This window comes from Schistocerca serialis, chromosome 2, assembly GCF_023864345.2.
Source record: "Schistocerca serialis cubense isolate TAMUIC-IGC-003099 chromosome 2, iqSchSeri2.2, whole genome shotgun sequence".
Lineage (NCBI taxonomy): Eukaryota > Metazoa > Arthropoda > Insecta > Orthoptera > Acrididae > Schistocerca > Schistocerca serialis.
The window spans coordinates 719733945-719750551 of record NC_064639.1 but is presented as its reverse complement, the minus strand read 5'-3'; the positions used below and the strand labels follow the sequence as shown (position 1 = coordinate 719750551).

The following is a 16607-nucleotide window of genomic DNA, read 5'->3' as shown; positions in this document are numbered from 1 at the left end:
TCACTGTCCAGAGAGAGTAGATATTTACTACACAGTACTAGTATGATGCTTAGCCTGTTTGCTCCATCGATATCATTCCTTTCACAGTGGTATGCTCCATCGACATCGTTCCTTTTGCAGTAGCAATCTACTTACAGGAAGAGCCTTGTCACCTATGTTCCTCAAACATCCCTCTAAAATCAATCAAGTTAAAGTGTGTGCATATTAATGAATCTTCAACATAGCAGTAGTCTTGGTTGTGAATACTTAAACTTTCAACTTCTACACTGAATGAAGCAATCCCAGTGATGACAAATAATAAAATAGAGGTACCACTAGAAGAAACAAATCAGTGCAGGGATAATCACCAGGCCACTGTCAGAAAAGTGTAATATTTAAACAATAATTCATGTTTACTATTTCAATAATAATACTGATTGCATGCCATTAAATGACAGCTGCTTGTTACTCACTTAGAAATAATATTTGCAGAATCTAAAAATGTTACGCATTTATAGGTGAAAAATAAATTCAGATTTTTTTTTAGCATAGCGAAGAAAGATTAATGTTAGCTGTACCTCTCCCTTGTGGCCATACAGACTCAAGTGTCCCTGTGTGACAGATCCAATGAGTATTTCATTTCCTTTGTCAGCACAAAGTGAAGTATTTGCACCAAGTGTAGGCTACAATTGTTTGATAAACAGAGTAATTAGGACTATGGAAATTAACTCTTACTAAAATACATAGTCTTTGGTGGCTGAAATAACAAACAAAACAGCTTGAAACATTAAGCTGAAACTGCTAAAGGTCCTGTACAACAGCAGAGAGAGCTAACAATCAGATCAAGAATCTGGTTGAAATGATCTGCACTGAACCACACAACATGACAATAGTTTATTTATCCATGTCAGATGAAGATGATCAATAAAAAAAAGGACAGCTGCCATTACGGTTGCATTTGTATGATGGGAAGTAGCTTCCACTGCACTTTTTTAATAGGTATTGCTAGAGGTGACGTGGTCTGAGGCCGAAACTGAAAGATACTAGAATCATTGAGTAGAACTATATGGACACATTGAAGTGTCTCAAAGTCTCTCAAGAAAATAGTGGGAAGCTATCAAGTCTATTTTATGGAATCAATTTTGTGAATTTTTAGATAAAGAAAAAACTAGTCCAAGGCAATACCTGGAGAGAGAGAGAGAGAGAGAGAGAGAGAGAGAGAGAGAGAGAGAGAGAGAGAGAGGGGGGGGGGGGGGGCAGAGAGTAGGGATTGCTTTAGTATCACGTTTTTAATTGATGACTATTTAGACTTGGACAATATAAACCAGATAGTGGGACTAAAACGTCAACTGACTTGGTACACTTCCTGACATGACCAAAAAAATAAATAGTATTTCTTAGCAGGATTTAAATACAAATTAGGTTGTTCCTTAAATGAACACATCTTACCTTTCTACAAAGGTTCATGGAATTTTGTGATTAGACTGAGAAATGTGCATTAGCTAAATGATAAATGAGTTTACTTTTTGGCAGAATGGAGGTGCGACCACTTGTAAAGACTAAAATTTATGCTAAAACGCATTAATTTTTCCCACGGCAAATTTTATTAATTATATACAAGTACAAAAGTAGGTGTGTGTGTGTGTGTGTGTGTGTGTGTGTTTACGACACCTGCTCCTAAACTACAGTACAGATTTCAGCCAAATTTGGTACACATATTGATTATTGCCTGGGAAGAAGTACTGCAAGAACCACCTACATCCCAAAAGTGATGGGGTGTGGATGAAAAAGTTGGTAACCTAACATCTAGCCTGCTCAGCACAACAGGCGTGTTATGGGATTGTATTGGGATGCATTAAAGGGACCTTCTGAGTGGATGGGCATGGCTGAGCAGAGTGTGCAGAGGGGGAGATGGACAGACAGAGGGCAGAGAAAGGGGAAGGATGGGGTGGACAGAGAGGGTAGGAGGATGGGATGGACAGGTAGGGGGAGGAGGGGATGGGCAGGTAGAGGGAGGAGGGGATGGGCAGGTATGGGGAGAAGGGGATGGGCAGGTATGGGGAGGAGGGGATGGGTAAAGTGGGGAAGAGCAGATAGACAAGTATGGGGAGGAGGGGATGGGTAAAGTGGGGAAGAGCAGATAGACAAGTACGAGGAGGAGGCGATGGACAAAGTGGAGGAGGGGGAGATGGACAGGCAGGGGGAGGGGGGGATGGACAGGCAGGGGGAGGGGGGGATGGACAGAGAGATGGGATGGAGAGCACGAGGGAAGGAGGGAATGGTGAGGGGAAGAGGGCAGAAGGGAGGGAAGGGGAGGAGGGAGGAGGAGGAGGAGGAGGAGATGAACAGAGAGAGGGAGAGGGGGACTGGAAGGAGGAGGAGATTGACAGAGACAGGGAAATGATGGGATGGACAGAGACAGTAGATGGAGAGAGAGAGAGAGAGAGAGAGAGAGAGAGAGAGAGAGAGAGAGAGAGAGGAGGGGATGGGGAGAGGCAGTAGATGGACAGAGAGATGGGAAGGAGCAGAGAGGGGGAGTATGAGACACATGCAGGAGGCAGGTGGAGAGAGGTAGTGGGCAGCTGGAGAAGAAAGAGGGAGAGGAAAATATGGACAGAGATATGATGAGGAGGATATGGACAGTGAGATGGGGGAGAAGGTTACGCATAGAGAAAAGGGAGAGGAGGACATGTGAGCAATACACAAGTAAGTGTCAAGTGCACACATGGGCAAAGTTGCGTTCTACCAGTTGACATCACAGCAGCTGAGAAGAGTGCTTCACCTACCATCTTTGAAGGATGCCATGGTTATAACAAGTCTTATTGTATTTTATCCTTATAAGCATTTTGTCATATTTTATTGTTAATCTAGTAAGGTTTCTATTACTTTCTAAATTAAATTACAGGTCTGATGATGGTCATGTGATATGACCTATGTTATTGCAGCATACGTGGTGCGATCAAGACTGAATTTTAAAACGAAAATTTTTTTAAAAATTAAAATGTATACTGAGAGCAGTACTGTGCAGTTTTAACTAGCTGAAGAGAAATTAGTGGGTGCTAAATTTATATTTCATAAATTCTGGAGTACCTGCAACCAGAATATAGCTGTAGCAGTAATGCAACCACAAACAAAAAATGTTGGACACTAGTGTAACACAGAAACAATCAAGTTTCTGCACACCCATTTTTGCTTACTGAATATTCTTAATTTAATGGCTGACAGTGAAATGAAGTTGACAGTCCAAAATATGACCCGTGCTACAAGACTGTATAGTGATTTATTTTTTCTTCATCTAGAGTACTTTGCACTATAGAGTATAACAGAAAAATAATTCCAAAGCAAAAGAAACTAATAATTTTTTTATGTTATTCCACCAAACAAACATTATAAAATTGAGGTGAATGTAATGTTCTTGCCAATAAATCACACCACGACTAACCACATAAGACTAAAATGACATACAGTGGGAACCATAACTGTCAGCTCCTCCTTTTTACTATGGTAAAGAGAAAGGGGAGGGGGGAGAAAGAGGGGGGGGAGAAAGAGGGGGGGGGGAGAAAGAGGGGGGGAGAAAGAGTGGGGGAGAAAGAGGGGGGGAGAGAGAAAGAGAGAAAGAGAAAGAGAGAGAGAGAGAGAGAGAGAGAGAGAGAGAGAGAGAGAGAGAGAATACACACATGTAAAGTGGGCAGATATTTTTTAACAAGCCAACAGTGCATAAACAGCCTCCTATCTGGTGATCTGATTGCAATAAGACATAAGAAAACAAATTTTGCTGTTGAGGAAGTATTCTTTTTTTTCTTCCTCCCTGTGCTACGCAATTACTGCCAAGCAGGGGGTGGGGGAGGGAGAGGGGGGTGGGGGAGGGAGAGGGGGGGGAGAGAGAGAGAGAGAGAGAGAGAGAGAGAGAGAGAGAGAGAGAGAGTCTCAGAATCTACATACTGTATGAGTGGCTAGGAGAGAAGGGACTGTGATAGGAAAGGAAGGGGGCACGATCATTTTGCAAATGAAACTGCTTGAAAAGAACACTAAGTCAAAACCACTTCACACATGACTGAAAAATGTCTATCTTATTTGTTGGGAATGAAAATGGCTACTTTGTGGCACATACAGGAACAAAATATCCATGTAAATCATACAAATCAATGTAAAGAAGTAGTACCTAAATGAAACCAGAAATGATCATGAGTACAAGAGAAGTGAGCTCATGTTCATACTTTAAGTCTTTGAAAGGGTTTATTCGGTATCCTTTAAGCCTTTTGATCCTCATCTTGATTCTACTTATATCATTCCCCATGAGTCCAACATCAATCTGAATGTTAACCCTTTCAAGATAGCTTCAAAAAGTCAAAATAAAATTTACATTGGGTTGGCACTTAAAAGGCATTTTTCAAAATTTTTGGTAATATTTCTTGGGTTCCAGTACTTTTTAACAGTTAATAAACCTCATTTTGCCAACTGTGATCTCTTATGTGGGCGCAGTAAAACCAATACATCCACTGTTTATCCAAGGCTTCTAATTTGGTATGTAGGTTTTCAACTCCTGTGTCATAATTTATAGTTTTCCCCAATAAACTATCACTTCTTGCACAGCTATTGCAGCATTAAGATACACAGTTAATTTTGACATTTGCCAATTGTAAAATAAATCCATTAATGTTTGTTTGACAGTAAATGTAGACTGTGAAAAATAGTCGCTAATACATGTATAAGGCTATCTTCTAAGTGCTAGATTGTAAAACAAATGGTTTTTTAATATATTTACCTGTTTGATTTTGTAATGTGTGCTGATGTGGCATTGACTATAAACAAAATAAACATAATTATAGCTAATGGACTTTTCCAGCAGTGATGATGAACCCATCAGTTAGATTCACAAGATTGAATTTTTTAACAAATGAAAGACAACACAGCACTACATAAGAAATTATAGCCAACTATTGAGATGGCTGTGTGTATACAACTGATACTGTAAATCTCTTTTGAGATTGCTTAAATAATGTTAACTGCCTGAACAGCAGTAAATAATCAATGGAAAATTTCAACTAAACAATTGACATGAGAGAGAGAGAGAAAGCTGCCTATAAAGCAACTAAAAGAAGTCAACAGCAAAATTGTGTTTGTGTGATATGTCAAATTTGAATAAACAATACTGTTGTCAATATACACAACACCCATTCCTCCTTGGAAATAACATCTCAAAAATATAAAACATAGCTACAAATTTACAATGATCACATTTGTTTTACAAAACCAATGAATTTCCTTCCTTCTTTATATGATTTTGTTTTTTGTTATTATTATTAATACAGTAGTAGTTGTTGTTGCACCTCCCGCTGCAGAACTGCAGTAATATTTAATTCTACAATTCTCACTAGATCTAGCATTGTAACCTGATACCTACAAATGCTCAAAAAGGAACTCTGGAGACAGAAACACAGTCCTCACAAACTACTGGAAAAGGCATTATCAGATTGAACAAATGTACGGAACATAATGATCAGCAACATGGGAGAACACAAAACAAAAAGTATTGCAAACCAACAACAATGACAACAGAGAGAGAGAGAGAGAGAGAGAGAGAGAGAGAGAGAGAGAGAGAGAGCGGGAGGAGGAGGGGGGCAGGGAGAGGGGAGGGGGGGGGGGTCTTCAGAAACTATATCAATATTACAGTCTGTCTGTCACTAACAACACAAACAAGAAAAGCACCACACCATAAAATTATATGAAAATGTATAGATCGAAAATGAAAAAGCAGCCATGTCACACAAGCATGCACAAAGTTACTTTCTGCAATAAACCATCAAGAAATACCATGTTAAGGATATTAACAGTTATAAGTAACTTTCAAAATATTTGTTTCCTTAACAACAACTATGATTAACCCATCAATATTGTTCAACTATCCATGTAATTAATTCTGCTGAGTCCACAGCACCTTGCAACATTTTTTTTCTGTGTTACATTATTAAACAGTCTTCTGACATAGCAAGTACCACTAAATACATCAAATATGTACAATGCAATACTCAAACTTTCTTAATAGCCTCATGAAAGACTTATAAAAATAAGCATTTCTTACAACACTGCCACAAAATATATTCACACGTTTACCAACATCTGCTGGTTTTTTTGTACCTCAGGTACCATTGCTATCACAAACATTATTACAATTTGATGCCAACATCACAGAGTAATGCAGCAGCAAATAATTACATTCGACCTGCGTTGCTTCACTTCTAACAACACAATGTTATACACAATTAGGAATCGACCACAATGCACTAGTATGACAGAGTTGGTCTCACATCCAAATCAGTGTTACTATTTTTCAGGTGTTCCCGAAATTGCTGAAGCTCAGCTGGAGAGATTCCTTGCCAACTTTCTAGTTCAGACAAAACCCTGAGATTATCACAGTGGTTCATTAACAAATTTACAGTATGCATACTCAAATTATCACTATACAAAATTTTTAATTCTTCAAGTTTTTGCATTGGGTTGACTGACAGAACTTTAGCCATTGTGTCATCACCAATACCAGTAGAGGAACCTAACTGTATATACTTAATGTTGAAACAACTAGATAATAAAAATTCAAGATGTACAAGTGCACAGTCTACAACACACATTATGTATTCCAAATACTGGAAAGGTTTAACTGAAAGTGTCTTCATTGATACAGATGTATGCTCTAGAAAATCACAGTTGTAAAAAACTAATTTTTTTAAGTTTGGGCAAAACTGGCTAATGTATATAAGTGCATTTAGATCGATTTCTTCCACATGTTCAAGGTGCAACCATGTCAGATTTTGTCCTTTGACTTCCAACAAAAGCTTGACATGGTCAGTATAAAAATCACAAGACATAAGTTTCAGTTCTCTTAAATCATTTAGAGCTGCAAGTACTGTAAGGTCACTAATTCTTTCATCATGGTAAATGGAAACATGTCTGACACAAGGACACATCTCTATAAGTAAATTTAAATGATAGGTTGTCACATCTCGGCTCTGGAAAATATGTAATCCCAGTGGATGAGAATATGTGCCGGAAAACCGTAAATGTTCAAGAATGGTGCCAAATTCATCACAGCGCCCAAGATCTCTTAAGTTTTTTAAACCCACTAACAATTCAGCATAGCCTTCAATAGATACAGAAGTTCGATATAACAGTAACTGCCTCAAATCCTGGCAATTCAATAAAGATGGTATACTGCGATCAGTTACAGAGCGTGATGAAGTAACATCTAAGATGCGTAACCTACTACAGTTGTTTGCTACAATTGATATAATATGATCAGTACAGTCAAAACAAAGACAAAGCGATACTAAATTTTTCATTGCTGTGATGCCCTGTATAACTGTCTTTTCAAAGTCAGAAGTTTTCCAGCCACCAGAACCAGATCCAAGATTCAAAGTTTCAAGGCCAGTCATCTTCTCTAATGTTTGATACAAAACATGTCTCATAATTTTTGGCCACACTGAGATATTCATTTCACGTAGATGATAGTTGACTGCAACTTCTGTTAACTTAACAACTATATTCATTTTATTGAGAAAGAGCCACATAGGTTGATCCTGGCTATAAGAATCTTTTGTTTCTTTTATTAATTCACTGACTGATGTTAAAATATGAGTAGCCATTTTATCAAACAGAGATCTAGGAACACTTGAGTATAATAGTTCATTCAGCCATTGGAAGGTGTTCTGCAAATACTCAGGACGTTGAGTTGGCATTTCATGTGAAATAGGTGATCCTGGAGATATCATGATGCGGCCTATGTGTGCCACAAACTGACCAACAGCTGCAAGACTCAATCTTTCTAAAGATAAGGGCTGTTTTTTCTTAGGCATTGTTACTAACAGAATGCACTTGTCAAGCACAGAACTGCAAAGAAAATAATTATATTTAGAATTTTAAACAACGTCTATAAATTAGTGCATCATAATATTTTTCATAAAAGAGTACAATTATTTAAAACATAAACAAAAAATCCTATTCAGGAAGCTTATTAAATACATTACCTTATCAGCACTGCTTTAAGTTGATGCAGTAATGCTATTTAAAGTTATAAACAAATTTAATATTTGTGGCAGGAATATTAACTGGTTCAAAACTTATAAACACTTATATACAGCCTCAGGTTCTAATTTCAAAGTTCAAAGAAAGCAATTAACTGGTTCACATATGCGGATCAGAACATAATGTCATGATCTAATAGACCACTTTGTTTAAACACAATTTATGACAAGTGGTTTAACTGGTCTCACTGATGTTTGAAGCAGCAATGGAAGAAATCTTGGATAAATTTTTTGCTGCTACATCACTTGAGAAGAATAAATGGGTTGACAGATGCTGAAGACACAGCTAACAAGGAGTGACTGAATAAATGCGAAATTGAAATTAAAAGTGTGTGTTACAGGATGGTGTGAGGGAGAGTGCATAAGAAGAGGGTGAGTGAATGAAGGGGACAAAAAATGGAAAATGAGGGATTCAAATGCACATTTGACTGACACAGGACCAAATGTAAAACAAGTAGCAGACCAGTCTTATTGCATAATGCCACAATATTAGCACACATTCTTTCCATAGACAATGGACCATTACGTAATTGCTAGAGTCTTTATACATCTCATGTTTCATCACCAATTGTCGGTCTTTTTAACATGTGCAGCTGTTCAGATGATAGTGCACATGTAACACCTACTTTGTGGTGGCTTGTAGACATCATTACTGTACAAGCAACTGTAGGTACCAAAAAAGCTGTTCCACCTGTAAAGATCATCTAACAAGATGATATTTTGCTGAAACTTATCCTGCCAGATTGAAACTAGCAACACCACCATTTGTTCTACCAATAACAACTGAAATATCCGACAAATGCGAACACATGTGCACTCACTCTCTCTCTCTCTCTCTCTCTCTCTAGCAAGAATTAACTTGGTCACGTGACTAGGTACACCATGCTCCAGTTCAAAGTAGTGCATGTTGTTTGCCTTACAGTGGAAACATGAAAAATTATCATGGAATATCCTTTTGCAGGCAGCCACAGTGACTTGCTGCTAGCAAAAATTTATTGGTGATGATAAGAAGAAAGCAGTGACAGCACACACAGAAATGTTAATGCTGGGTAATTATGGTAGGAGGGGCACCATGAGGAGATGAGTGGAATTCTTGTATTCACCACAAAGAAAAACAGCAAAGTGCAGACAGTAAATATGCCACTGACAATACGGATAAATGTGTTATTAGGAAGCAACTTCTGTGATATTACAAACAATAAAAGGAAATACCAACTTTGTGAAAACCCCATGGCTTATGTCGCAAGGAAATGGACGTCAATACTTGCAAACAAACTCTGACAAGGTGAGGGCACAGCATCAGTGATGGGCATCAGAGAATGGATTGAATGCCAATGTGGTTTAAGTTCATAGCTATTTCAACCTGAATCCGTTCAACTCAGTGGGTCTTCATTAAGGGTGTACCATACCCAGAAAAGAGAAAAATTGCGTTTACTTACCAGCCATTAAAATGGCCTAAGTTTTTAAGACAGCACTACCTCACAATGTGAAGGTGACAGGCTACTGTGCTGATGGGCACTAGTTGTTTCATGCCCCACTAGCAGATAATGAGTTGGATGCAGATGAACTGGCAAGAGAATCATAGTGGAATAGTGCACAACACTGCCACAGAGGACATGTGCTAAGTGTTGCAAGGCAGACCGTTCAATCCAGGCAATAGGCCTGCCTGGGCAGTTCTTATGTGAACATCATCTGCTTTTACCTCACACTGTACTCTGTTTTTGCTGTGCTCAGTTACTCACTCACAATGGCCATGTTGTGTTTGCTCTAGGCTCATCTCTACGCAGCGTTCAGACACCCTCCTGCTCCGCAGATTCACCCTCTGCTCAAATTATTCTTGGAACCGAGAGCTCTATGAAACCCGAAATAGAAAGCGAAAAGAATAGCAAGTCATAGAACATATACCGGAATGACGCAGTAGACATCATAGGATGGGGAGTGTTCACCGGCATCGAGAAAAATATTGTGTCTATCGAGGTCAGAACCAAGTCTGACTGTGAAGTTACCTTGATGCAATTAGCAACTCAAGTTAATTACTGGATGTCATTGCCAGCCACCCAAGTCCATTGTAACAGTTGTAGAATCATTCAACGGAAGTCTATGTTCAGTAGCATGGAAATACCTGATCATGCAATATTAGTCAGAGATGACTTTAATCTGCCGAGTATAGACTGGGACACTGTGGATTGATTGCATGTGGTATGGACAGTCTTCTGAAGTACTTTTGAACACATTTTGCTAAAGTTTCCTTGAACAACTACTTAGACAACCCACACACACTGAAATATTTTAGACCTAGTAGCTACAAACAGGCCTGACCTTATCAATAGTGTCAGTGTATAGACAGGGAATAGTGAACAAGACATCATTATAGTGACAATGGTTACTCAAGTTAACACAACAATCAAAAAGACTGCAGCAGTATTTCTGCTAAAACAAGCTGATACGCAGTTTTTGGCATCCCATTTAGACAACAAATGGACATCAGTGAGTTCCAACATGACGGATATAGAGGAATTATGAACAAGGTTGAAACTGATTGTAAATCACGCTCTGGAGACTTATGTGTAATAAGGGATAATAACCTCTGTGGTTTAATAACAAAATTCAGAAAATGCTGAGGATTCAGACTGTTGCACTTTTGATTCAAAAAAGAATGTCCAAATGTTGACATGCAAAATTTAGCAGAAATTTGTGCATCAGTAAGAAGATCAATACACAAGGCTCACAACAACTTCCACTGTCATACCTTTGTGAAAGTTCTTGCCAAGAACTCAAGCAACTTCAGTGCATACATAAAATCAGAAAGTGGGTCAAAGGTTTCTATCCCATCACTCATCAACCAGCCTGAGTTGGCAATCTATCACACCAAAAGGAAAACTAAAGTTTGAAATTCACACTTAAGGATGGTGATACAAATATACCATCATTTGACTGTCGCATAGACTCCCACATGGAGGCCATAGAAACAGGCATCCCTGCTGTCGAGAAGCAATTGAAAGAGTTGAAAACAAATAAGTTGCAAGGTCCGGGTGGAATCCCTATTTGGTTTTACAGAGAGTCTGTCCCTTACTTAGCCTGCATTTATCACAAATCTCTCACCACGTGCAAAGTTCCAAACAACTGGAATAAAAATGCATGGTACTCCTTATGTAAGGAACATAACAGAGCAGTCCCACATAATTACATACCATTATCCTTAACATTGGTCTGCTGCAGAATTCTTGAAAATATTCTGAGTTTGAATGTAATAAATTTCCTTGAGACAGAAAAGCTTCTGTCCACGAATCAGCACAGACTTAGAAAGCATCACTCGTGGAAACTCAGACTGCCCTTCTCTCATATGATATCCTGAGAACAACGGATGAAGGGCAACAGGTAGATTCCATGTTTTGGAATTCTGGAAAATGTGTGACACGGGGCCCCGCTGCAGACTGTTACCAAAGATACGAGCATATGGAATAGGTCCTCATAAATGTGAGTGGCTCAAAGACTTCTTAAGTAATAGAGACCAGTACATTGCCCTCAATACTGAGCGTCCATCAGAAACAAAGGTACCGTTAGGAGTGCCCCAGAGAAGTGTTGTAGGACCACTCTTCTTCTCTATATACATAAATGATATGATGGACAGGGTGAGCAACAGTTTAGAGCTGTTTGCTGATGGTGCTGTGATGTACAGGACGGTGTCATCGTTGAGTGACTGTAGGAGGATGCAGGATGACATAGACAAACTTTCTAGTAGGTGTTATGAACAGCAGCTTGTTCTAAATGTAGTTAATGGGAATGAGTAGGAAAAACAATCATGTGATGTTTGAATACAGTATTACTGTAGTTTGAATACAATATTACCGTATTTGTAATGTACTGCATGACACAGCCACATCAATCAATATCTAGATGTAATCTTGCAAAGCGGTATGGAATGGAATGAGCACATAGGTAGTAGTAGGGAAGACAAGTGGTTGCCTCATTTCATTGGGAGAATTTTAGAAAATTCTAGCTCATGTGTAAAGGATATGGCATAAAGAACACTAGTCCAACCCATTCTTGAGTATTGTTCGAATGTTTGAGACCCCCACCAGGTTGGATTAAAGGAAACCATTGATGTGATTCACAGGCGTGCTGCTAGATTTGTTATAGTTGGTTCGATCAGCAGGCAAGTATTATGGAGATGCTTCATGAACTCAAATGGGAATAGCTGGAGTGAAGACTATGATCTTTTTGCAAGGCACTCTTAAGGAAATTTAGAGAATGGGACTGAATGCAGAATGATTCTACTGTCAGTAATGTACATTTCACATAAGGATCACAAACATAAGAAAAATTAGGCCTTGCGTGGAGGCTTATATACAGTTTTTCTCTTGATCTATTTGTGGGTGGAACTGGAAAGGAAATGACTAGCAGTGATACATAGTGCCCTCTGCTACGCACCATATGGCGGCCTGTGGAGTATGTACACTGATCAGCCACAACATTATGAACACCAATCTATTTTCATATAAACCCGTCCAGGTGACAGCATCATCATCTGGTGAGCAATGACTGCTAGTCAAACATATTTCACCATGCATGTATCAGTGAGTGTGCTGTCTGTGGGTAGAATGGGGAAGGTGTGCAATCTATCTGCATATGACAGGTTCAGATGTGATGGCCCAGAGGCTCGGAACAAGGGTTTCGCAAATGGTATGACTTGTCAAGTGTTCAATGAGTGTTGTTGTGAGTGTTTTCAACAAATAGCGAAACCAAGATGAAACCACGTCCAGATGTTGCAGGGTTTGGCGGCCATACCTCATTACAGATGTCAGACGTCGTAGGCTGTGCAGACTGGTAAATCAGGACAGATGGCAAACTGTGGTGGAACTAACATCAGACTTTAATGCTGGGCATATTAAAAGTGTGTCTTAACACACAGTACGCCGAACACTCCTAACAATGGACCTTTGCAGCCAACAACCCATGCATGTGCCAATGCTAACACCACAACATAGACAACTATGACTGAAATGGACATATGACCATCAGCACTGGACCTTGGTGCAGAGATAGAGCACATTGCTTGGTGTGATTATTCCTGAGATTTCCTTCATCACGCTGATGGAAGGGCACAAATGCATCATCTTCCAGGGAACAGGGCACCTATACTGTGGAACAGAGACAAGCTGGCAGCAGCTCCATCGGGCTCTGGGGAACATTCACTTGGGCATCCATGGGTCTGATGGAGCTTGTGCAAGGCACCATGATGGCCAATGAGTATTGTACACTGGTTGCAGAACATGTACTCCCCTTCATGACAATCATTTTTCCCACTCTTTCAAAAAGATAAAGCATCATGTCACAAGAACAGGAGTGTGAAGGAGTGGTTCAAGGAACACAGTGGTGAGTTCCAATTGATGTGCTGACCACCCCCCCCCCCCCCCCCCCTCCACCCCAACTTCCCAGATCTGAATCCGATAAAACACATCTGGGATGCGATTGAAAATCACGTCAGAGCTCATCGTCCTCACCCACCTCCCTCTCCAGAATGTAAGGGAATTGGGTGACATTGTGTGTAGGGGGGAGAGAGAGGGGGGCGGGGGTGCGCACCCATGTGCCAACTCCCCCCCCAGCAATGTACCAAGGCCTTATTGCTTCCACACCATGACACTTTGCCACTGTTTTTACCTGCATAAGGTGGGCATACCAGCTATTAGGTAGATGCTCTGCTTCTTCCTGGGTTCAGCTCCCCAAGCTTTTAGGTGGGCAACCATCAGAAAGTATAATATCATTCTGTGCCGTCAGTGACGGTACCGTGTCGTTGACATGCCTGTGCAGATACTACAGTTGTGACATGGCACTTTCTTACACTTTTAACACTTTTCTTTTCCAGTGTGAGATTGTAGCCATCATGGACCCAGCATGTTTGCAACGCTGGTGGGAGTAGCTGCTCCTCCAGGAGCAGCAATAAAAACTGCAGTATGAGTAGAGATTGAACAGAATGTGGAACTGATCTATATGCAGGCTGCCCTGCTGGCAAGCCAGGCACCTGCTGAGAAGCCTCCTCCTTCACTGCCCTTGACACCATTTGCCAATTTTGATCAGTCTATAGAAATTGGGAGCATTACCTAAGGTTGTTCTTGCTGCACTGACAGGTAAACTATATCATCAATCCATCTCCTAGGGCTGCCTTGTTAATGCCCAGCAGTTTGAGACTGTACACAATCAAGCAAAATTCGAAGCCCTCTATCGAACCTGAGGAACTTAACTTTGAGGATATATGTCAGTTGCTCATGTAGTACTTTGATCATCAAACCCATGAGGTGGCAGCACAGTTACAGTTTAACCATGGTGGCAGTACGGTTATCATTTAACTAGCACCACAAGTGTCCCAGAGTTACAAATAGCATGGATAACTGATCTGCAGGGATCTCATAGAACTATAAGTTCGAGTATTCCCAATGTCCCACCTCATACTTGGACTTGCTAATTAGGGATGTGATTGTCCTGACCTAATAATCCAAATTAGAACACTGGCACTATTTGACCCATCTTTAGCCTAAATCACCAAGATTGTGGAATCACATGAACACATACAGTAGTGGCAAAAGACACTTTGTCTAACAACTGGCAACTGGCAAAGTAAGATGTGCATGACAAACATCCCTCAGTGCCCTATGGGGTGAGGCAGGCGGCCCTGCCTTCTGCTGAGCCACCATATGCTGATGCCATTGATGATTTGAGCGCAGTGACATCATGGTGCTGCCTTTTTTGGCCCACAATGGTATAGACAGGTTTGAGACAAGTCACACCGGGTACATATGCGGACAAGGAAAAAAATTCTTGATTTTTCCCCAGATTTCCTGGTTAAAAATACACTTTCTCCTAGACCAAAACACACTTTTCCCATGTTAAATGACAGGATACTTTCCCTTGGATCTGAAAAACTTATCAATCCTTTGAAGGGTTAAGGTTTCATGCACTGGCTTGAAATTCCCAGTACATTAGTAAACCACCACGAGTGGGGTAGGGGGGGGGGGGGGGGGGGGGTAGGGGGGGGGAGGGGGGGGGAAGGGGGGGGGGTTATATGCAGCCACAAGGACGCTGCATATTTTCATATTACAAAAGTATAAATTCAAATTCCACCAAACTCGACAAGTTAGTTTCCGAAGCATTGAAATCGAGTTTGCAATGCACTTTTGTAAGTCAATCATAACCCATGCCACGTGATCTCGCCAGTCATTGAAAGCAGATATTCAGAGCATAGAACACGTGATGTAGTCAGTCAACAGCAACTGCACTGTTAAATAGCGCGAACACATGAGTAGGGAAAGTTAATGGTTTAAATTAATATACAATTGTGGCTGCAAGGGAAGCTACGCTTTCACATATAATACTGGTCTCGAAGATCAATTAACCATCAGAAAAACTAAGGTTTCACGTATAAATTGGTCTTATTTTTTTACGAGTGTTATAATGCAAGAGCATCAGAATTTCGGAAACCATTCTAAAATACCCAATTCCGTTTAAAGTGTACATTTGTATGTCCAGATTCACAATGAAGAAGGCCCCAACCTGAAATTAAGCTTTTCAGTAAGGTTTTTGGGATGTAAATTTTCTTGGATTATCATTACTGCATTATCTCGAGTTTGGTTCTTTATTATCGTGGTGTCGAATGAAATAAAGACTTGTACCTGGCTGCCGAACTTCTCCGAATAGGGGTCTCCCAGCCAACGATGCCATACTCTCATTTCATTTTATCGATAGTGCCATACGAGCCAGAAGATAAAAAAGTGCACTTGAAATCCAGCAAACAGTTGAAACTAGCCAATAGTATGGAATGAAACACTTCGTTTCAAATAAACTGACTGCCTCAGTGGAAAAGATTAATAACAACCAAATTTCTTTAGCAACCCAACAAATATAACTTCACCGTTCTGCAAGGTGGGAATTAAAATAAAACCAAAAACCTGAAACGAATAACGTATTTTAGCCTTGCATAATTATGTGATCTATTTTATCTATGAATCTGCAAAATCTATGAATTGATGGCTCTCAGCCACAGAAATCCGTTTTGTTTTCATTTGACACGAGATCTGTAAACGAAGAGGAAACAACAAAATAACTAAATGTGTCCCAAAAAAAATTTCTGTGTAGCATCTGGCTGCTTGCTACAGCCACACTTCCAAGTAGCCAGAAGCAGGAGAACGTACTGTTCTACACAACTGGCATATTCTCTAACGAAGCTAACATAAACAACTGTGAAGTCACGCTCATTGCAAGCAGTTTGCTGTTATGAAGTATTGCATAGTCTTTCGTCTGAATGCCTTTAACATGTTTTGTTGTTGGCACATGTTTGCGTGTGCAGTTTGTTTTGTTGTAAATGGTGTATTTCCTTTGCAACTTCGGTTTTATTTAATTTTTTTTCCCCGTTTATGTTTTATTGCTGCAATATAATTCTGCAGTAGTGAGGTAGAGTAATATTCTTTGATAGGCTATCAGTTGTTAGCAATCAAAATTACAAAAATTTCATGGAAAAATAATACTCTGAAAAATTCCCGGAGTTCCAAAAGATTC

At 39.9% G+C, this 16607-nt stretch overlaps 1 protein-coding gene across 3 annotated transcripts in view; it reads right to left on the bottom strand.

Moving 5' to 3' along the window:
* LOC126457906 (ribonuclease P protein subunit p40-like) overlaps positions 1 to 16607 on the bottom strand; it is a 281204-nt gene that overhangs the window by 181185 nt on the left and 83412 nt on the right. The window contains exon 2 of one of the 3 annotated variants that reach the window (XM_050094584.1): positions 5918 to 7863. The exons of the other annotated variants lie outside the window; for them this stretch is intronic. Within the exon in view, the coding sequence (XP_049950541.1) occupies positions 6264 to 7829 (1566 nt within the window). The 5' untranslated portion in view covers positions 7830 to 7863 and the 3' untranslated portion in view covers positions 5918 to 6263. Of the gene's footprint in view, positions 1 to 5917; positions 7864 to 16607 lie in introns of those variants that run through there. 3 annotated transcript variants of the gene reach the window in all.